The sequence below is a fragment of the Protopterus annectens genome, chromosome 7.part1, assembly GCF_019279795.1.
Source record: "Protopterus annectens isolate FY-2018-M chromosome 7.part1, PAN1.0, whole genome shotgun sequence".
NCBI lineage: Eukaryota > Metazoa > Chordata > Ceratodontiformes > Protopteridae > Protopterus > Protopterus annectens.
In genome coordinates this window covers 197137426-197160996 of record NC_056740.1, presented here as the reverse complement: position 1 = coordinate 197160996, position 23571 = coordinate 197137426, and the positions used below count along the sequence as shown (strand labels likewise).

The following is a 23571-nucleotide window of genomic DNA, read 5'->3' as shown; positions in this document are numbered from 1 at the left end:
TGCCTAATACTAGCCTCTTCTAAGTTAGAGGTTCAAGGCAATCTTTTTCTTGTAGCTTTAAATATAATTCTTTAAACCTTTTTTCAGGTGTCCAAACAGGTAAAGGAATTAAAACCTTCGGGTTTCAAAAAATGCCCTAAGTGTGGGTAAAAGATGTCATTGACAGATGGTCACATAGAATGTGTGTACTGCTTGGGTGCGATTCATTTGCAGGACTCTTGTGCTATATGTCATTCATTTAGCTCAAGAGTCCTGCAGGAAAGGAAAAACAAGTTAATTTTGAAAGGGCTCTTAAAGTCCTCATTCACCAAAGCTCTTGAACAGGGTCAAGGTACACAGCAAAAAAGCAAATCACCTACATATGAAAAATCCTCAAAAAGATCTTCTACCTCAGAAGAGCATGAGCCATCTAAAAAAGTACCAAAAATGTCTCCGACAGTTACAAAACAAGTACAATCAGAGAAATCTTCAACCTCAGCTCCATTGCCTTCAGAGTCTATGGCTATACAAGTAAGGAGCAGGGGCATTGAAGCTGGTATCTCCAACTTTGAGATCACCACTTCTTCAAATATCAGCATCTCCAGCCCCATCGTCTAGATCCTCAAGAAGCCTTTCTGAATTCGATGTGGATCGTGTTGTGCAGAGACAGCTGAGGACACTGACATTAGCCAAATTATTATCGCAACTGACCTTCAGGGCCTCTGAACCAACTGGAGCTTCCCCTTCTACCTCAATTCCTCCTCCGACCCAACCAGTGGTCTCAGAGCTGGGATGTGGAGAGCCGATGGTGATGGGTTTGTTGGAGCCAAGACCTACTCCAGGATCTTTGGCTCCGACTGCTCTGACTACCTTGGTGCCTTCTGAGGGGTCTAGGAGCCAACACTCACTGGTCGGTTCTGGGGGTGTTGACTGGAGCCAATATTTTGTCAGATCTGACTCTTCCTCTCGGCTCTCGTGAGGTCAGCTCCTACCTCTGCTTCGGAGCCTACTCCTGTGGCACTGGGGGTGCCTCTTGGTTCCTCGGAACCAGAGGTTTCTTTGGCTCATGGGAGAGGGGGGGCTTTAGAGGCTATGAGGAGAGCTCTGTCCTCAGAGACAGTCTCACCATCTGTTACACCCATTCCATCCCTTAGAGCACCAGTGTCCATCTCAGCAAAAACAACTCCACAGAGGCATAGAGACCCAGAACGTCAGGAAACCCCAGTGGGTGGACACTTATCTTCTGAGGCCTCTCTGGCATACCCTTCCAAAGAGCCCCCTCGAAAGAAAACTTGCAAGAGGAAGAATTTGGACTCCCCACTGGAGTCAATCACATCCGACATGAACATCAATGAATCAGAAGGGTCCCCACGGTCGCCCTCTGAGGATGTCTCCCATGAAGATTGGGTGAAGATAGGTGAAGGCTGCCAGCCTAGCCAGAGAGAATTTTGGAGGTAATTCTGTCCTCTGTACATATTAATGTAAACCACAGGCTTGTTGTCTTAAATGGTAAAAATAGTTACATTTTTTTTCAGTTCCACATGTAACACTATTTTACCATTTAAGACAACAAGCATCAAGGAGCCTCAATCCTCACCACTAACATCAGGGAGGGTGTCTCATATAGGAGGAAAGGATAACAAATACACACAGTAAAGTGCAATTTCCCTTAAGAGCACACAAAGATCACAGTTAGTCCAGGGCTGGTCGCTCCCTTGCTCTCCAGGTGCCCCACTGGCACAGTTATAGGGTCCAAATCTCAGCCTAGTGGGCAGGCTAAAACCTCCAGCACCCTCTCTCTCCAACCAGTGCTTCGTATCCCTGTCCAAGTAGTTCACACACACACACACACACACACACACACACACACACACACACACACACACACACACACACACAGACACACTTTGAGAAGAGTTTATACAACCACACAGACACTCCTGTGGAAGGCTGGCACAGGTACTCCAGCTGTGCCCCTTTTTCCCAGACTATACGGTAGTACCAGTTGCCACCACCCACTAATATTTATCAGCTGCTCAAAGGCCCTTAAAAGGGTATCCAATTATTACTGTGCAATATTATTATCCAATTGGTAGTATAGCCCAGGGCTAAAGCTATTGAAGTGGCTTTGTACAATTTTACCAAAAATATGCAAGTACTCTAAAGAGCTTAAATTATCTCTACAAAAACAGCCCCAGTTGAAAAGTTTTAAAATATTTAATAACAAATAGTCAAAACAAAAGACAATACTTTTTACTACAAAGTGCTAGTCAAGAGTTGAAATACTTAAAATAATTCAGTAGTACAGTTCTGACATCACAGAAAAACACTTAGTCTAATCTTTCTAGTTTATAGCTATTTCTAAGAGAAAAACACAAGTCTAAGATAAACTTACATATAGAGCAAGACAGTGCTGGTGAGTTGGATCGTCAAGACAAAAAAGCTTAATGCTCTCTGATTCTCTCTGTTTTTAAAATCACATTCCTGGTTCACATTACATCATTCTTCACACTTCCCTGGGTTCCCAGGCTAAGAGAAACTACATTTACATTGCTCACCTCTGGGCAGAAACCAGAGCAATAAAGGACATTTATTCATGCAAATTCTATCCATTAACTCTGGCCTTAAAACAATAGGCAGGATTTCTTCATCTAGACCGGCCAGAGCCGTGTTTACATCAAAGGGTCACAACATGCTTTACTTGGTCAGCAGAGTGCACTGTTGTTACATTTTTTTCAGTTTCACGTGTAACACTATTTTTACCATTTAAGACAACAAGCCTGTGGTTTACATTAATATGTACAGATGACATAATTATCTCCAAAATTCTATCTGGCTAGGCAGGCAGCCTTCATCTATCTTCACCCAATCTTCACATCTCCTTTGCAGACATCCTAGAGATCCTAAAACAGAGAGGCAGCTGGAAGCCCATCAACCCTACTGCTGAGGAGTCAGTGTACCTGAAATCTTTTGGGTCTTGACCCTCCACCACTTGGGTGCCCCATGCCTTTCGACAAACTCATGGAATTAGTTTGTCAAAAGCCGTGGGAGTCTCCAGACACAGTGGAATTTATCACCTGCCCAGAAGACAAAACTTTTTTGACAAAAGGTGTTCTGGTAGATGCCATGGTGGTGGAGGCAGCCACTAAAAAGGAGTTATTGGAAACGTCAACATCTTCTCATCCTCTGAATAAAGATTTGTGCATGATGGACAGATATGGAAAGTGCATATTTTCATCAGCTGCCTTTACTCTCAGGTCCCTGAACTATTTAACTCACTTTACTAGATTGCAGAGAGACCTCATAAAAGAGCTAGGAGATTCTCTCCAGGGTTCAGCAGCTGAGGGGATATTAGAAAAAGTATCATCCCAACCCTCCACCCTAAACTCCCTGGTAAACTCTTCCATAAGGCTAATCTCTTATGCAGCTGATGGAGTGAGTAGGTCAGCATGTTCAGGAATCGCTCTTAGGAGACACTCCTGGATGTGTCTTTGTAACTTCGTAGAACTCTTCAAGTCATCCTTCATAAATGCTCCCTTTGATGGCTCATCCCTTTTCAGGCCCAAAGTAAAAGAGACTTTAACTAGGTGTGAATAGGAGGGAAGGGAAAGACTCTCTCTGCTGTGGGAGTACGTTTTTCCACCCCTTCCAGACCCTATTCCAAGGGTCAAAAGGGGGAAAAGATGTGTTTCCAGAAATTCCAGAGAGTTTTTCCTGACACACTTGGTGAACCCTCCTTCAGGGGCAGAGGAGGAAGAAATAATGGAAGATGCCGTCCACGTGGTAGAGGGGGTCCGCAGAACCAGGACGACCGTGAATCATTTTCTGGTAAGCCCTTTCAGCACTCCTGAGAGGAGGCCCGCCTATCCCACTCTGGAGGCAGTTGAGGGATGCTTTACTTTGGTGTCTATATTAGATCAACGAACACGTAAATGTTCAAATCTGTAAAGGTCAACCATTATAGATCGAACATTTACTTGTTCGAAAATCTTTAAAAATAAAAAAAAATAAAAAACTAAGTAATAAATACATAAACCAGCTTAAATATACCAACTCCAAGATTGCGCTACAGTATAGTGAAGGGGAAATTTCCCGTTTCCGCACTGTAGTGCACTGATGTGCGATCTCGGAGTTGGTATATTTAAGTAGCAGGGGGTGTGGGGGCTTGCCCCCTTGCTAAAACCCTTTTCTTAATTTTTATTTTCTTTATTTTGTTTTTATTACATTTTTGAACATTTAAATGCTCGATCTCTAAAGGTCGACCTTTAGAGATTCGAACATTTAAATGTTTGTTGATGTAATATAGACCCTTTTCTTTGCACCCAGTCGCCTGGATAAAAATTACAAAAGACATTTAGGTGCAAAGAATCATATCCAGTGGTTACTCAATACCCTTTTCAACACCACCTCCCCCAAACAAAAGAATCCTGGATGTTCCACCCAATCACAGGGCTCAAGCAACCATAGAAATTCAAAAGTTGCTAAAAAAAGAGGCATCAAGTCAGTCCCCACAGACCAAATAGGATCCGGAACTTACTCAAGGTTCTTTTTAGTTCCAAAAAAAACAGGGGACTGGAGACCTGTACTGGATCTCAGCAGATTGAACAAGTCATTAAAGAAGACAAAGTTCTGGATGGTCATGTTGCAGTCAATACTTCCCTTTCTAGGGAAAGACAATTGGATGTGCTCTATAGACCTCCAGGATGCGTACTACCATATAAAAATGGACAGGCCATCCAGGAGTCATCTGCACATTTGTCTGGGAGCCAGTTATTTTCAATTTCGGGCTCTGCCCTTTGGCCTCCCTACAAGAGTGTTCACCAAATGCATGGTAGTAGTCACGGCTCATCTGAGGCGACTAGGATTCTGGGTGTTTCCATACTTAGATGACTGGCTCCTAACTGTCACCACCAAGCAACTACTCATTCAAGCATGGGACACAACCTTACAACTAATTACACAGTTAGGAATTACTGTCAGCTACAAAAAATCTGCCTTAATGCCATCTCAACATATCTTTTTATAGGAGCAGAGTTAAACACAAACAAAATGATGGTTAACCTTCCAAAAGAAAGAATTCATGTCCTTCAAAAACAAATGTTAAACCTTCTACACAAAACAAAAGTTCAAGCCAGAGAAGTTCTGAAGGTGCTAAGCACAATGGCTGCTTCAATTACGGTAATTCCACTGGCAACACATGCATATGAGGGTCCTGCAGTGGCTTCCTTTTGCCCAGTGCTCAATGCATATGCTTCCGAAATCCCAGAAAATAATCCTGACGCATTCCAAGACTGTCTACCTGTAGAAACAATTGCAATCCAAACAGACAATATGTCAGTGGTATGGTACATGAACAAACAAGGAGGAACCAAACCTTACCCCTTATGTCGAGAGGCCCTGAGAGTATGGCAGTGGGTGACATCCTACCAACGCTTTCTAATAGCAAAGCACAACCCGGGGAAATCTGACTTAATAGCAGACAAACTCAGCAGACAAATACTGATGCCACATGAGTGATCCCTCAAACAAGAAGTAGCGGGGAGCATTTTCCGCAAATGGGGCCAGCCTTGCTGTGACCTTTTTGCCACATCCACAAACACAAAATGCTGCAACTACTTTGCCCTGATTCCCCCTCAGGGAAAATACCCGAGGGATGCACTGGTACATGACTGGCCCCCGGGTCTCCTATATGCTTTTCCTCCCTTCTCATTAATACCAAAAGTCATTCAGAAATCCAGATTATTGGGAAGGACCTTAATTCTGATAGCCCCTTACTGGCCTCATCAAATTTGTTTCCCCTTCCTACAACCTCATCTTCAGGAGGAACCTTGGATCCTGGACTCAGTGCCAGATCTTCTGATCCATTAATCAGGAGCTCTTCACCCATCTCTGAAAACCCTCAAGTTGACAGCTTGGCTGCTCCAGTTCCAAACATAGCTGGGTTACAAAATCTCTCATCCGCTGCATGACACGTTTTGATATCTTCTCATAAGACATCAACGAGAATATTATTTCTTAGTAAATGGAAAAGATTCACATTTTGGGGCCTACAGAATGAAATCGATCCCTGTTTTGCTTCCCTTTCTTTTATCCCGGAATTCCTAACAAAACTTTCCGAAGAAGGTGCAGCAGCTGCTACTATCAGAGTGCAATTAGCAGCAATCTCAAATTTTCATCTATGTGAGAATGGAACAAATATTATGTCACATAGATTGTGCAAAGCGTTTCTTAAGGGTACTTGTCTCTTAAGGCCACCAATAAAATCTCCACTGCCACCATGGAATCTCAGTTTTGTCTTATCAAGAATAATTCTTCCACCTTTTGAACCTGCGTCATCATGTGATCTGAAGTACTTAACTTAGAAAACTATCTTCTTAGTGGCCATCATTTCAGCTAGAAGAGTATCAGACAAGTGGAAGCACTCAAAAGTCACTAGTAATACCAAAAGAAATGTTGTAATTACGGAGACAGCAAGCACGAACTGAATAATAATAATTCCACTTTATTCACCACGCAAAAAAAAACAACATGAACGCTTTGAATACAACCATGCGTTTTCGTCCACACAATTCAGACTTCATCAGATGAACTAATTAATTACCTCAATTACATTTATACACCTTTTAAAAATATAGACCAATAAAATCCCTTAATTATATTTCAAACACTCGAATCATTCTTTCGATGGGCTCATAAATATTCATTATTACCATTACATTCTGCTCTTGTGGATTCATTATAAAATAAATACTTACTTTAAAAATATTATTACAACCATATTAATAAATAAGTTTAATTTCATTAAATACTTTAAAAACATCAAAATTGAATATTGCTTAAAATAGGAGAACAAATCTTATAAAAAATAATATAAAAAATAAAGTGCTTATGAGTGCAATGCTTTTCTGGTTCATTTTTTTACTAAACAAAGTGGGGAAACAGCACCATCTATTGTCATAACAGAATATTACATTAGTACTTTTTCTTTACATTTTTGTAGCCCTTATTTTTAAGAGTGGCAAAATGGAAAGATAGTCATTTAACCCTGGGAAATTTCCTGCTTCCAGGGTTACTTGCCACCATAATTCTTTACACTCTATTCTTTCTTCCCATGGGCCACCCCTAATGTCATTCTTAATCTGCTCCAATACTAAAAAGAAGAATTTGTAACCTTCACATATTCTAGAATGTTTAAATAATGCATTTGTTTCTTTTCCTTTAGATATATCATAGATATGTTCGTATATTCTTCCTTTTAGTGTTCTCTCTGTTTTCCTCACATAAAAAGCATTACATTTTCCACATAAAGCGAGATATACTAACCCCTTAGTGTCACAATTATAGTGTCCTTTGCTTCTTATCCACCTATTTCTACTTTCCAAAAATACACCCCCCTTATTAATAATAAACTCACACTGATTACACCTTCCACATTGGAAGGTGCCCAGTTTCCTTTCACCCTTCCTATAGGAATGAAAATTATTGTTATTTTTATTTTCTAAAATATTCCTTATACTTCTTGAATTCTTATAAACTACCTTTGGTATTATTTTAGGTACATTCTCCAAATCAGAAATTGAGATAAATTTTTCCCACTCTTTCTGAAAAAACCCTCTTATATTGTAGTTAGTTGCATTAAATTCCAAAACTAGGGCTTGTTGATATTCATCTACATTTTCCATGATGAGAAAATAATTCTGGATGAATTGACAGCCAATCCCAGAGTACGTATTATGAAACCGGATAAAGGTGGGGGGATTGTGATTATGGATATAATACATTATGAGGGAAAAATGAACCAAATATTAAGGGCTGAAAACAAGTATGTCTGTGTTTCTAAAAATTAAGTGTATTTGGCATATAATAAAATTGATATAGCATTACAAGATATGTTATATGAAGGAGTGATTGATCAAAAAATGTATGCCTATTTGAACGTAGAGAAACCTAAAATCCCTATTATCTTTGGAATACCCAAAATCCATAAAAATTCTGAAGGCACCCCCCCCCCCACACTTAGACCCATAGTATCTGCTGATGGCTCAAAAACTTTGCCTTTAGCTAAATATGTGGATACTAAAGTCAAACATATCTGGGTCAATAATAAAGTGATACTTAAGGACTCTTGGGATTTATTAAAAGAGATTACACCAGAGCTATATTCTGATAATTTATTATTTGTTACTATCGATATTATTGATCTTTTTTCATGTATACCATATGAGATAGGTATGAAAATGTTTGAAGAGGTTATTTTTCAAGACAAAAGTTTATCCCACAAGGAAAAGGTAGTGAGCACAGGCCTCATGGACTTGGTTCTACAAAATAATTTTTTAGTTTTCAATGGAGAATTCTTTCAACAAATTCAGGGTGTAGCCATGGGGGCAGCCTGTGCTCCTACATTTGCAAATTTAATTTTGGCAAAGTGGGAGGAAACATTTGTTTTACATTCAAAGTTTGGTTCCTGTTGGATGCTATATCGCAGATTTTTAGACGATATAGTTATATTTTGGACGGGAAGTAGTAAAGAATTTGAGGAATTTATGGAATATATAAATAATAGTACTAATTTTCTAAAATTTACCTATAAAACATCCTATGAAACTCTTCAATATCTGGACTTGGAAATTTATAAGTCAAATAATAATAAATTAGAAACCAGAATACATAGAAAACATACTTTTTGTAATTCTTTCCTTCACTATAATAGTGCACATCCAGCACACTGTAAAAGGAACATAGTGAAGGGACAATATGTTAGAGGTAGCAGAATGACAAGCTTGGATAGTGACTTTATTAATGAATGTAATTTTCTAGAAAAAATGTTTTTAGATAGGGGGTACCCTAAGGAATTTATTAATGTTATTAGAATTGAAGTAGAAAAGGGAAGAGAAAATAAATTTAAACCTATTAAAGGGGCTGTTAACACCATTGATATAATACATAATGACAATGAGTATAAAGAGATGGAAAATGTAGATGAATATCAACAAGCCCTAGTTTTGGAATTTAATGCAACTAACTACAATATAAGAGGGTTTTTTCAGAAAGAGTGGGAAAATTTTATCTCAATTTCTGATTTGGAGAATGTACCTAAAATAATACCAAAGGTAGTTTATAAGAATTCAAGAAGTATAAGGAATATTTTAGAAAATAAAAATAACAATAATTTTAATTCCTATAGGAAGGGTGAAAGGAAATTGGGCACCTTCCAATGTGGAAGGTGTAATCAGTGTGAGTTTATTATTAATAAGGGGGATGTATTTTTGGAAAGTAGAAATAGGTGGATAAGAAGCAAATTACACTATAATTGTGACACTAAGGGGTTAGTATATCTCGCTTTATGTGGAAAATGTAATGCTTTTTATGTGGGGAAAACAGAGAGAACACTAAAAAGAAGAATATACAAACATATCTATGATATATCTAAAGGAAAAGAAACAAATGCATTAATTAAACATTCTAGAATATGTGAAGGTTACAAATTCTTCTTTTTAGTATTGGAGCAGATTAAGAATGACATTAGGGGTGGCCCATGGAAAGAAACAATAGAGTGTAAAGAATTATGGTGGCAAGTAACCCTGGAAGCAGGAAAATTCCCAGGGTTAAATGACTATCTTTCCATTTTGCCACTATTAAAAATAAGGGCTACAAAAATGTAAAGAAAAAGTACTAATGTAATATTCTGTTATGACAATAGATGGTGATGTTTCCCCACTTTGTTTAGTAAAGAAATCAACTATATAAGCATTGCACTCATAAGCACTTTATTTTTTATATTATTTTTTTATAAGATTTGTTCTCCTATTTTAAGCAATATTCAATTTTGATGTTTTTAAAGTATTTAATGAAATTAAACTTATTTATTAATATGATTGTAATAATATTTTTAAAGTAAGTATTTATTTTATAATGAATCCACAAGAGCAGAATGTAATGGTAATAATGAATATTTATGAGCCCATCGAAAGAATGATTTGAGTGTTTGAAATATAATTAAGGGATTTTATTGGTCTATAGTTTTAAAAGGTGTATAAATGTAATTGAGGTAATTAATTAGTTCATCTGATGAAGTCTGAATTGTGTGGACGAAAACGCATGGTTGTATTCAAAGCGTTCATGTTGGGTTTTTTTGCGTGGTGAATAAAGTGGAATTATTATTATTCAGTTCGTGCTTGCTGTCTCCGTAATTACAGCATTTCTTTTGGTATTACTAGAAGAGTATCAGAGCTACAAGCATTGTCCATCAAACCCCCATACCTATTGTTTCACAATGACAGTTTCACTACAAACAAATCCATCTTCCTTACCTAAAGTGTGTTCAATATCCACCTTAAATCAGACTATACAGTTGCCAGTCTTTTTTCCTAAGTATGGCAATAAGGAAGAATACATGCTACACCAACTTGATATACACAGACAGCTACATTTCTATTTACATAGAACAAAAGAATTCAGAAAATCTGACCAACTTTTTGTGTCTTTTTCAGATGCTAAAAAAGGTACAGCATTAGCAAAAACCACTCTGTCTAGATGGCTATCAGACTGTATTTCCTTTAAGTATAATTCAGTAAATAAAGAACTACCATGCAAAATAAAGACTTAATCAACTAGAGCAATTGCTACTTTTTCAGCCTTTCATGCTAGAGTGCCTATAGACACCATTTGTGCAGCAGCAACTTGGGCAATGCCACACACCTTTATTCATTACAAAGTAGATATGGCCTACAGGGACAGGGCCTTCTTTGGGTCCACTGTGCTGAAGAATATACTCCCATGAGCCATCCAGGATTAATGGTGCTAGGGACTAGGGTTACCACCTCTCCCACTTTGCGAGGGACAATCCCTCTTTGGGCAGTTGTCTCCTGCAAAAAAATTGTAAAAATGGCAAATGTCCTTAGATTTTAGGACAAAATTATTTCCTATATTTTATGTAAAAGTTGGATAAAACAGTTATTCTGTATCTGAAACACCTAAATGTCATAAGAAACATAATAAGCAACTAAAATGCTACAAAAATAAGCTTTTATTTAGGCAAAAAAGTGAAGTTCTGTCCTTTGTACTGGCCGTGGGTATGTTTCGGCTTGCTAAATCTGATGTTTGTACAAACAATGTCCCACTTTGGGCATTTGAAAAGATGGCAACCCTACTAGGAACACTGTCCCATCAGTAAGACTGAATGCGAGATAGGAGAATTTCACATAAAGAAGTTATGTTCTTACCATAATGTTCCATGTGAGTTGTCCATCTCGCTATTCATTCTTATGTCCCTCCCTCAAACCCCCAGCCTGTGGTTTTAGTGGATCTAGATGTTATTCAATTTGTACACACCCTTGACTTGACCCTTTTCAGTTGCTCTGATTCTTATATATATATATATATATATATATATATATATATGTATATATATATATATTTATAGGTAAATATTTTTTAGAGGCAAACAAGATCTGAGTTGGGCACTAGTGCATCATGGGATATGGAATTAGCCTCGAGCTAGCTGAAGACCTCAAGCTTGTAAAAATGGCCGAGTCGGAGCCGAGGATCGGCTCCGAACTCATCAGTAAGAATGAATAGTGAGATGGACAACTCACATAGAATGTTATGGTAAGATCATAACTTTTTTTTCCTTTACATTGCAGAATCAGGTTCAGAGTGAAAACAATAACATTTAAACTATGGTGTCTTTATATGTAATGCTGTACAGCTCATCTCAAATGAAAGGCGAGTTCTATGTTGTGAGCAAAGCCTGATAACTGTAAGCAGTTTCTAGCACAATAACAAAAGTGGTTACATATTGTCTTACACTTTGGTTATTGGCTAAAAACCTTACATGATGTTGAGTGCTGTAGGATTATGTGGATAACAGAAAGGAAGGGGAAGTGCTGATGATTAGCAGTTATGTCAAGGTGAGTACCTGGAGGAAAACTGTATGACCACAAGTCTTAGAAAGGCAACTAAGAGGGGACTGGTCTGAGCCACATTTTAATATACAGTAGCTTGTCTCTACAGTAGCACTCATGAGACACATTTACCATTTTCTTACAGAAATGTAATAATTTGCTGACTGACTTACATGAAGATGTTTACCTAGAGGGTTCTTCCTGTGAAGAATAAATAACATCAAAGAATAGTCTACCAGAAAGTAGTCAGTGAAGAAAATTGTAGTGAATTATGTCATACAAGTTATATTAGGGCCAGTGGGAAAAAAGAGTGTCTACAATAGCAAAGCTTCAGCTAAATAAAGAGTATTTAACCACCATACAGGACTAAGCAACAGTGGAGACTCATCATTAATAAAAGTACATGAGCAGGGAGATTTCTATAGGCTGGGTAAGAAGTAATATAAACAGGGCATTATAAAAGTATCATTTAAGAAGTACACAAAATACAAAATGTTGAGATGCTTAATACTGTCAGTTGCCCAAAATATACCAAAGCAAAAATAAAGCAGTACATTATGGGCGGTGAGAAAATCATCAGTAATGCAACAGTTTATACTCAGATAAACACGTGTGTTCTTCCAGACTTCTGATGTCAGTGTCTTAAGACTGCTCCCGTGAAGGGCTTCAGCTTCTATAAAGCCTTTGATTTTATGCATCATATGAGGTTTTATGAATAAAAGATGGGCAATCTTTACACATTTTAGAAGGGCTGTTATTAAGGTGGAGGTGGTGCAAATGACAGATACACAAACAGCACAAGGACAACACCAAAAGCCCCACAAGAAGCATAAGAAATGCTACATGTGCTTTTTAGAAGAAGTAACAGGATGATGTGTTGAAACGTTCAAATGTCCAACAATTATTAAAACGTGGGATTCCTGCATTTTTCTTAAAAGAAGCAAACAAACACAGTGTGACATGTGGGAAGAACAATGAATATTTCCTGCATAAATAGAAAGGTAGCACCTGAACCACTATGGCAATGGATATGCTTATAAACAATAAAAGGGCACCCATAGCTACTTCACATTTTTGTTGGTAAAACCAATATTTAAAAATAAAAAAAAACAAAATGTGTAATACTATATTTATGAATTCAGTGATAACTCACAAATCCGTAACTGACATTTTTTTATTAACCATTTCAGTTATCAACCACTCCACACCAATATCTTAGGGAACAGATACTTGTAAAGACTGAATGTCTAAAGTAACCAGAATATAAGGGGAAGATATAAGGAGATACAATTTTTTTTCTATAAAGTGGCAAGAATCTTTGATATAAGACTCCTGTTCTGTAACTGTACATAGCTCTTAATTGTATACTCTAAAACATATGCATTGGTTCTATCTTCAAACCCAACCCAGGTATTATCAGTCATAGCAGAGGATTATGTCATTTTTTTGTATTTTAGAAATGCCATAAATGATTGGAAGGTTTGGTCTTTATATATTCAAAAATATAAATATAAATGCATCCTCGACTATTTTGCAGTAATTCATTTAAATAAAAGCAGTATAAAATGTAAGATTTGTTAATCTCTCATGTATTTACTAATAAACTTTTTACATGGTAATCAACTGTACTCATCACCTCAAAAAACTACCCTTATCAACTTTCATAATACAAACAGTTGCATCAGAAGTAATATTGTGCAACACATTTTGCTGTTGAAATATTAAACTGACTTTTTTTTCTTTTTGGTGGTTTTGATAGAGTTTGAATATTAGCTTCAAAGGTCTTTTCAAATGTTTCTAAAGTGGGATGTAGAGATATGACTAAGGAAGTAGACTTTTTTTAATGAGCAGACAACATACCTTCAGAATTTTAATGGAATGATTTAAAATTAAGTTTTCTTGTAAAATTTTTAATTCAGTCACTATATCAACTAGTTGTCCTCTTGTGATAGGCACAGAAGAACATTTTTTTGTAATAAATCAATTCATCTGTAGTAAACAGTCTAAAGATCAATTAAAAAAAATTCTAACATTTGGATAACTTAAAGGAGGAAATTTTAATAAGTCTTTAGTTTTACCTGTATTCATTGTGGTTACTGAGAATGCTTCACTTGTTTTGGAACATAAGTTCTGGAATCAAACATCTCGTGAACAGTATGCCCAGGGAACAGCTTATGACCTATGGCAAATCTAAGTCTAGGGGTGATTCCAAGATGAGGTTAACCACAACATATGGTAAAAATACTAAATTGTTGATTCAGGTTATTAATAAATATTGGGACATACTTTTTGCTGAGGAACATCTTGTTACCATTTTAGATGATAGATGCAAATTCTGCTATAGAAAGGGAGTCACCTCAATCATTATAAAAAATCTCTACCCATCCAATCTCATGAAAAAATATAAAAGACCTTGGGGGATTTACAGCCTATGGTTGTTATCCATGTGAACATTGTATCTTCTGTAGATATGTACTAAAAACTAAAGAATTCTCTAATAAAAACACCTCTAAAGTCTTTGAAATCCACACATTGTCCAACTATAGCAGTTGTTGGGTAATATACCTTGCTGAGTGCAAATGTTCAGTTTTCTATATTGGCCAAACTTCTCGGCCATTTAAACTTAGAATTTCAGAGCATTTGAGCAATATATGCAACAAGGTAATAACCAATGCACTATATAAACATGTTCAGACTCACAATACAGCTAAATTTTCATTCACGATTGTTGATAGGATTGTTGATTTTAAATTCTCTAAAAATAAGTGGCATGACATTCTCAATAAAAAAGAGAGATCTTGGATCATTAACCTAGGGGGGTTTCCCCCTGGTTTGAATGACCATTTATAAATAATGATTTTTGTATATTTTATGAGAGGCAACATCTTATATCACTAAGCTCTTGTAACCTATATACTGACCAGTCGTTTTTTTCTATCTGTGTTTATACCATCAATTTTATATATTGATTTCATGATATTAGTGATATATGTACACCTATATTTAGGTGGCTCCATAATATACAATCGATTATTTTTATACAATACATTTGTACTCATTGTTTTGACTTCAGGGTCAGTCACAATCAGTTGATTATATTTGTATATGAACAATGTGATTAGATTTTTTATATTTAATTTTGTTATGCATTTATTATACTTCACAAGGTTGTATATATATATATATATATATATATATATATACCTTTATTCTTTTGGGTGTATATAATGCATGTTCACATTGTAAAATAATTTTGATGTCTATTTTATATCCAGCTTTCGCATAATGGGTTTATACCTTTACTTTTTGAATTGTAATATCAAAAAACTTTTTTGATTGGTGGGTTTGAATTTGGTCACAAGTATTTATTTAAGGCTCTTGGATTAGTGTTTGTTACATTGAGAAAGGTCATTAGACCGAAACTAGTCTGTACATCGTAATAAATGTTTGTTTCTTCGAATCTGCTGGCCCTTATTTTGTGGTGCTACCTTATGCTGAAGTAAGCCACAAACACTGAGTGCTAGTCTTTTGGAATTGGGCAGGCATACACTTAAAGCAAGTCTTTTGGATTCTGGCCCATTGAAACACCTTATATAAAGTGTTTTTTTTTTTCCTAGTCATTATAATCTGAAAAAGGCTGAAATGGAAATTTAAATAGTTTTTAAACAATCAGGCATATATGTAGCACTGGATGTATTAGAACTCATGGGCTCTAAAGTCTGCTCTTTTGGGGTATAGGTTCATAGGATCATAGGCCTATACTAGGCTAATGACCACTAGGCCCTTTAATAACCATGCAACCCAAATGTGTCTTACAAGTTATATGTTTTAGATGTTTATATAGGGGTGATTACTTGTTACTACATGATTTACTGACTGTCTCTGTCCATCAGAGACATGGGTACCAGACCCAGGGTGAATTTTACATTTCCCATCCTATGGTCCTAGTTATGATTAAAATAGGATTAGAGTGGGACTTTGTTTCATCAACATGTCCTATTTATGTTGCAAGCAAAATTTAGGCCTTGCTTTTTAAATGTGCAAAAGGTTCATCAGAGTAGGGTCTAGGGATACATTGTATGCCAGGCATAGCCCACCTCTCAGTAGTCTGTAGGAGACCGAGTATAGAGATAGGCCTTTGAGGTAATCCACAAAGGACATTGTGTTTATGCCCTGTTTTCTTTTTGTAAAGAACCTTTGTGGATGTTCTATTTGCTGTGTGTATTTGGTCAGGTACATACAGAGGGGGGCATTATAGTCCATGATGTGTCTGATGAGGGCTGAGTATAGTGGTACAGTGATTTCTCTATACCTAGATGCCATGCACTTACTTATAATCCGAGCAACAAAGAAGGATTTCCTTACTTCTTTGGATACATGTTGGTCTCAGGTCAGGTTACTGTCTACATGTGTTTCAATTCTTAAGGGTGTTTAATTGATGACATAGTTTCCTGGGGTTGTTGACTTCCCAAAAGGTGCTGTAATGCATTTCTTTACATTAAGTTTTAAGCCATGGCTTTCGCACCTGTCATTTGTCTGTGTTAGACTGTGTTGTAAGATGTTAATATCTTGGGAGGATTCTATGACTCCTCCCAGTTAGCAAACATCTGCAAACATGATCAGCCAGAGGCCTTTGTCATTAGCCTTTACTTCCGAAAAGTAGATGCCAAAGAGGAGTGAGCCCAACACAAAGCCTTCAGGGACTCCACTGCTAACTGGCCTCTTAGAGGAGGTGGTCTTACCAAGTCTAACTTCCTGCATCCTATCTGTGAGCCAGCTGGCTATCCAGCATGTTATATACAGGGTTATACCTAATTACTTAAGTTCTTTAACAATGCCAGAGTTGGGTATTGTATCAAATGCCTTAGCCAGGTCAAGGTAAGCAGTATGCACTGTATTGCCCTCATCTGTTGCCTTAGTGACCTTCTCAAAGAAATCCATTGGGTTCAATAGGCGTGACTTTCCTTTGAAAAAGCCATACTGGGATGGATCAGTGTCTTTGTTGGTCATTTCAATGATAATTCTTTCCATGGCTTTGCATATAAGACTAGTCAAACTAATGGGTCTATAGTTTCAGAGATCTGTTAATGGTCCGCCTTTATGAAGAGGAATGACTGCTGCAGCTCTCTATTCTTAAGGGACAAAGCTTGTTTTAAGACTATAGTTAAATAGTAACTCCAATGGCCCTGATAGATCATGTTTTAAACCATTTAGGAGGCATCCTAGGGTATTATAAGGGCCCACTGAGGCTGTATTTTTGGCCTTAGTGAGGGCAGCCAGGACATGCATTCTGTATATAGTTGGAGGGATTATGTTTGAAGGCATTTCTTGGGAGGTGGATGGAGGTGAGTAAGGCGTAAATTTGGAACTGAATTTGTCAGCCAGCAGATTCACTATATTGCCCGGCTCAGTGAATGTAGCACCATTAACCACCAATTCAGCACACTGCTGTGTGCTGCCTTTGAGGTTTACAACATTGCTGAAGAAGGCCTTATGGTTGTCCAAATATGGCACAAAAATAACAGAAGATCCGGCAACTTCTGTGTCTCATTTGTTGAGACAATCTCATTACCCACTGAAAAATCCATAGGCCAACTGAAGACTCTAAGATAGCTTTGGAAGTCATAACAACAAAAAAAGCATTCAGTAATAGCGCCAATAAAAGTATACAATGAATCATTAAACTACAAAACAAAAAGGAAATACTCCTGCAACCAGGCCAAAAAACATTTTAATAAAATAATACAAAGCGGTAAGCACTTTCATTTTTAAATGATGTACAAATCAAAACTTCATCAGGCTTACGCTGTACCAGTGATGACAAGATGTCTCTGAATTGCCCCAAATTGTGAAAACATAACTTTTTGGCTGAAGCTGTTACCATCAGTGTTGGTGGTGGTGATGGGGGGAGTACAGGGCTGGAACACTAGGGGAAGTATTTTTAGACACAAGTAGTAGTATTTAGACACAATGAAGATGAGTTGTGTCAGTGCTGTGTTCCTATGTTTATTAGCTGTAGAGGGCATGTTTTATTGACTGTTTAATGTACAGACTTTGAGATGATATAATTTAACATGCTTCCTTGCTTATATTTCAGAAACGGAGAGCTCTGTTGAAAGGGCACACTACATCCAGCAGGTTATCGTAACGCTACCAAGAGCCGTCATCATCGTTATGAGATATCTTTTTGCCTTCCTAAACCAGTAAGCATGGTATTGTAAAAAATAAACCAGTAAGCATGGTATTTTAAAAAGTATACCAGTACACATGGTATTGTAAAAAGTAAACCAGTAAGCATGGTACTGTAAAAAGTAAACCAGTAAGCATGAAAACTTTGAAGCTGAATTGATTTTGTAGAAAATATACTGCTACTTCATTCACATTCCCCAAACGGACACAGGCATTGCACTGTGGCCAGTGGTGTGTAGAATTAGCAACAGCTTTTCCATGATTTTAGTGTAGTCTCTATAGCTATCTGCCTTTTGCTAGTATGGAGAACCTAGAACTTAAATGCTATCATCTCTACAGAAAAACAAAAAAAACATATTGTGCAATAATTCCTAGAGAAATTTTTATTCCTCTTGAGTTCAGTGCTTTACTTCATCAGAAGTAAAATTTCAATCAGCTTCACAGTTAATATAACAATTAACAATGCTCACATGATCTAATTAACCAATAGAAAAATTCTTAAAGTAAAATTGTTAAAACTCATTAATAAAGATTTCTGATACAAATCGTTGAACTAATTAAATCAACTTTTTTAAAGTTACCTTTTATAAAAAATTAAATTTTCAGACATTTTAATAATGTCCACAATTCTGCTACTTTTATCTGCAAAGCACTATTGATAGTAATGCATTTGTTTAAACTTGGGCTTGGACTGAATTCAACAAGCCCTGCCATTAAAGTTCTCTATGTGTAGCTTGGTAACTATATGCTTTACCCTTGTCTTGGATGTGAACTACCACTCCCACAGAATACAAATGAGAAATCTCCCTTGAAAATACTCCTTCGCTTTTCTGATTTGGCCACTGGCCCATGTGTTTTCAGCCATTCTTAAAAGTTGAATAGCTCATATTTCACTACTGTATAAACATTGAGATTTCCCAGAGCATCCATGGAAAGTCGAATTATTTCCAAAACCAGTCAGAAATTGTATTAATGTATAGAAGCAGTGACGTCTCGTTATGGAAATAAGTTGTAAATTAGTTAAATCTTGCAAATCTTGGATTTGATTTTGTTTGCCTGTATCAATGAAGAAGTGATTTTACCCGACTGAAGTTTTATTTTTCGTTTCATCTTTGTTAACTGAGAAAAGCACATTAAATGCATTGTCAGGTGGAGCTTTGATCCAGTTAAATAAATTATACATAATTATTTGGTTGCGAAAAATAAGCTAGTGGCATCAAGCCCAGATTTATTATCTTAACCCACATGCTGCAAGGTCATCTACCACCGATGAAGACAAGCAGGTGTACGTCATGCTTTACGCCGGGTTCATAATTATACACTAGGTGAAGAACCACAAGGACCTCTTTAAGCCTAGCCATGCATGATAAGAAAGTGGCAAAGGGAAAGAATCAAACCATGCACCTAGGGCTTGTGAGGTAAACACCTTAATCATTAGGCCAGCTCCCAAATGTGGGAGATTAACAAAGGAGCAAATAAATACTTTTGCTTTTAGTAATACTTTTAAAAAACTGAAAGCTTATCTTTGAAATATTTTCTTTTTCCTTGGTGCATCGTAAAATGATGAGGAATTACAAAAGCTGGTAACTGAAAATTATCCTGATTGTTGTTTTGGCATAAAATCGTGGTTTAAAATGATCTTTTTAGTAACCTGTTTTAAGTAAATTCTAGAATCAACAACAACCCAACTGAACAAAAAAGCTTGCTGTATGATTTGTTTAAAAGTCAGCTTGATAAATTATTGATGTATGTCACCTAGCAGGGGGTTAAGGAATTGCATTTTGTCTCTAAGAAAATTCTGTTTCTTGTTATCTAACAGAACTGATGTTTAGAGAAATCTTATGATGTCAGGTCTTTCAGTGGCATTAGTAAAAGAAACTGATGCTTCTGTTCATGTTGCTTGGCTGCTAAATGGATATGCTCAGATATTTCAAGAAGTGTCTGCCATCACATTATTTTTATGTGTCTGTTTTGATCAGAAAAGACTCTTGTCCATCACCAGTTATGTGGCTGCCCTACACACACACACACACACGCACACGCAAGCACACGCAAGCACACACACACACACACACACACACACACACACACACACACACACATACACACACACACTCACATACACACATATATTTATATAAAATAAGTATGTGTATGTGGTTGCAGTGGCCTTGATCATAAGTTCATTATATTGAATATTTTGTTAGGAGTGTTATTCTTTGAGCTGCTGGTTCATCACAGGTTGATTGTTGAGTTGTGTATGGGATCGCTTTACAATGGGAGTGGGATTTTACCTTTCCCCAATGTTTTGTGATACTGGAATTGTTTTATATAATTAGCAATGGCAGTAAATGCCACAGGGAGGGGCTTGCCTCCCTTCCAAAAAATAAAAGAAAACTAACTGCAAATGTGAACCTGCAAAGAGTTAAGACCAGGTCTAGAACAATATGTCAGAAGTTCATGGGATGTTGTTAGGAAGTTGTGAAGATTTCCGGGTGAGAATCTTGAGGAGCCAGGAGAATATCAGAGGAAGGAGAGATGAACCAAGGCCAGAGCAGTTTGTCCTGAAATGGGAGTCTTCCTGGAACACCTGGAAGTGCCAGTTCATGTCCCAGTGACAGAGACTCTGATTCATTTTGCCTGATACCATTGGTAAAGACTTTGCTTTCTGTTTTTGTATGACACATTTGGGATTTGTCTGCACTAGAGCTCTTTTGTTTGTACCTGAACAGAAACACTGGCTCTAGTGCAATTAAAAGATTGACCTATTCATTTTCACAGACCAAATTGCTGTGTGAACTATTGATGTTCATCGTATTTCACTGTTGCAGTCATTACTCTTGGGTTATCCTGCTGGCAGGCTATCCTCAGTCGGCCAGAATTCCAAAGTCTAGGTCCGGCGTCGGTTGCTGTCGCCTCTTCCCTGACGTCAGTGTGCCAGGGGTATAAAAGATGCAGCCAACGCCATTTTCTTCAGTCTTTCTTGCCGCGCAGTGCCCGAAGCAAAAGCAGTTCGCAAGTGCCGGTCGACTGACTCCTGAGATTTTCAAATCCGAATTTCAGAACCGAAGTCTTCATTAAAGCTAAGTACCCCATTGGGGAAACTTTTTTCTTGCTCCAGACCAATGTCAGAAAAAGTTAACAATTGTATTTCTTGTGGGAAGCAAATACCTCATAAGGATTTTCACTCTTACTGTATTCCTTGCCTAGGCCCTGATCACAATGTTGCTAGCTGTTGGTTTTGTGCTAGATTTAACCAACGCACTATTAAGCATCGGTTTGATTTTGCATTTCATTACTTTGGCCGAAGATTTAATTATATAATGCCGTCAGAACAGCCGACAACCGCAGTTTACAAAAAATGCAAGGACAAGGAAAAGGATAGGCATCTGAGGTCCAAAACTGATGACAAGGCCTCTGCTAAGCCAGTCGCCGTTTCACCGGTTCACAGTGAGGCACTTTCGCAGCCCCTGGCACCCGCTACCTCGGAGCCACAGGCTGCTTCCGACTCCCACGTGGAGCCGACTGGGCCTCTGGATACTCAAGGTATTGGACACTTGGAAATCATTCCCTCAGATAGGTCTGGAGCCGCTTAGCAGGCATTGGCTTCTGAGGGTGTCTTCAGACCTACACAACTATATATTAAGCCATCTTCAGCTTCAAAGACAAAGACTAAAGCAGCTCTAAAGACAAAGAAACAAGTACAGCATTCTCCTACTCAGACTTCCATGCCTAAAAAACAGATGCTCAAAATGGCCGAAGACCTAATTACTTTGATCAGGGGCTCCCATCCCCCTCCTGATAAAAGGCCTAGGCAAGAGACAGAGTATGATTCTTCTGATCAGGTTTCTATTTCCTCTGATTCCTCTTCTGAACAGGATTATTCCATGCTTCCCTATGAGGATTCTGATGCTGAAGAATCCCTTCCTTCAGTCTCCCCTCCTGAGGATTATTCTTTTGGGGAAACCCTGCATACCATGAGGGAGCATTTCCACTGGAAGAGCCAAGATTACTCAGAATCTAAGAAAAGGCTAAGGGACTTTCTGCTACTTCCTCAGCACAGACACCTTGCTATTCCACCTGTTCTAGACATTGTAGATGATTTATTTTCAGAGTCCAGCCTGTCCCCTGACTCTTTACCCCCTGCACCTGCTAAGCCAGACAGATACTACAGGATCCCGGATTCTCATAAATTCCTTTATAAAAACCCAGCTGCTGACCCAGAAACTATATCTCAGCATCCCAAAGGGGTTAAGGCTTCCACTGCAAAAAAACCTGTCCCCTCTGATAGGGATTCTAGGGCTCTAGACAGATGGGGGGGAAAAGTCTACACTTCTGCTACCTTGGCTGTAAGGGCTTTAAATTGTCAGTTTCATATGCTTAAATATCAGCAATATTTAATGTCTCTGCTTAAACAGAAATTGTTGACAAATACTGAATATTCAGAGAACAAGGAATTGCAGGATTTATTGCATGCAGCTGAACAAGTGGGAAAGCATACTTTGCAATGTGGTTATGATTCACTGGAGGCCTCTTGCAGGGCCACTGTTACAGGTTCTGTTATTAGAAGGCATGCTTGGTTAAAGGAACAGAATCTGCCTGATCATGTTAAAGCAAAATTATTAGATGCACCATTACAGCATGATACTTTGTTAGGTACTAAAGCAGAAGAGGTGTTGAAAAAAATGGAGGATAAAGCAAAATCCATGCACAGTCAAGGATTTCTTACAGGTACAGCCACCCAGGTTTAGCAGGAACTGGCCTTCTAAAAATTGGTCCTTTCCAGTGTCAGACAGACCACAAAGAGGCAGATACAGGCATCCCAGAGGCAGATCTTATCCCAAAGGCTCATACAGGCCTAAACAATGGGGTGCTCCTACCTCCAAAAGTGGAGAAGACAAAGCACAACCTTACAGGAAACAGTCCCAATGACCTTCCTCTACCAGATCCAAGCACTTTTCTTTTGGCAGCCCCCTTAGGGGGAAAACTAGCACTTTTTTCATCAAATTGGCAAATGGTTACCCAAGACAAATGGGTCCTGAACATAGTGTCCCAAGGCTACAGGTTCCATTTTCACACTCTACCAAGGTCAAAAGGTATGCCAGACCTGCCACACAATCAATGGGCAGAGGCACAAAAACAAATTATAGCCCTCATGGATATGAGGGACATGCAGCAAGTACCACAACAAGAACAGTGGCAAGGATTTTACTCCAGACTTTTCGTAGTACCCAGAAAGGACAAAACCTGGAGACCAATACTGGACCTGTCAATACTGGACCTGTCTATACTAAATACGTTTCTGGAAGTTCCAAAATTCAAGATGTTGACTCTACAGCAGCTACTGCCCATGCTGGGCAAGAAGGCTTGGCTCGTATCTTTGGACCTAAAAGAGGCATACCTGCATGTCCGAATCAGACAATCTTGCAGAAGATACCTCAGATTCATAGCTGGCTCAATGCATTACCAATTCTCTGCACTGCCCTTTGGCTTATCTACT

The 23571-nt window shown here is 37.9% G+C and overlaps 1 protein-coding gene across 2 annotated transcripts in view; it reads left to right on the top strand.

Annotated features, from left to right (window-relative positions):
- SRGAP3 (SLIT-ROBO Rho GTPase activating protein 3) overlaps positions 1-23571 on the top strand; it is a 2107662-nt gene that overhangs the window by 1784723 nt on the left and 299368 nt on the right. For both annotated transcript variants that reach the window (XM_044078646.1, XM_044078643.1), the window contains exon 16: positions 17980-18085. In XM_044078646.1, coding sequence (XP_043934581.1) covers positions 17980-18085 — 106 coding nt within the window. The remainder of the gene's footprint in view (positions 1-17979; positions 18086-23571) is intronic.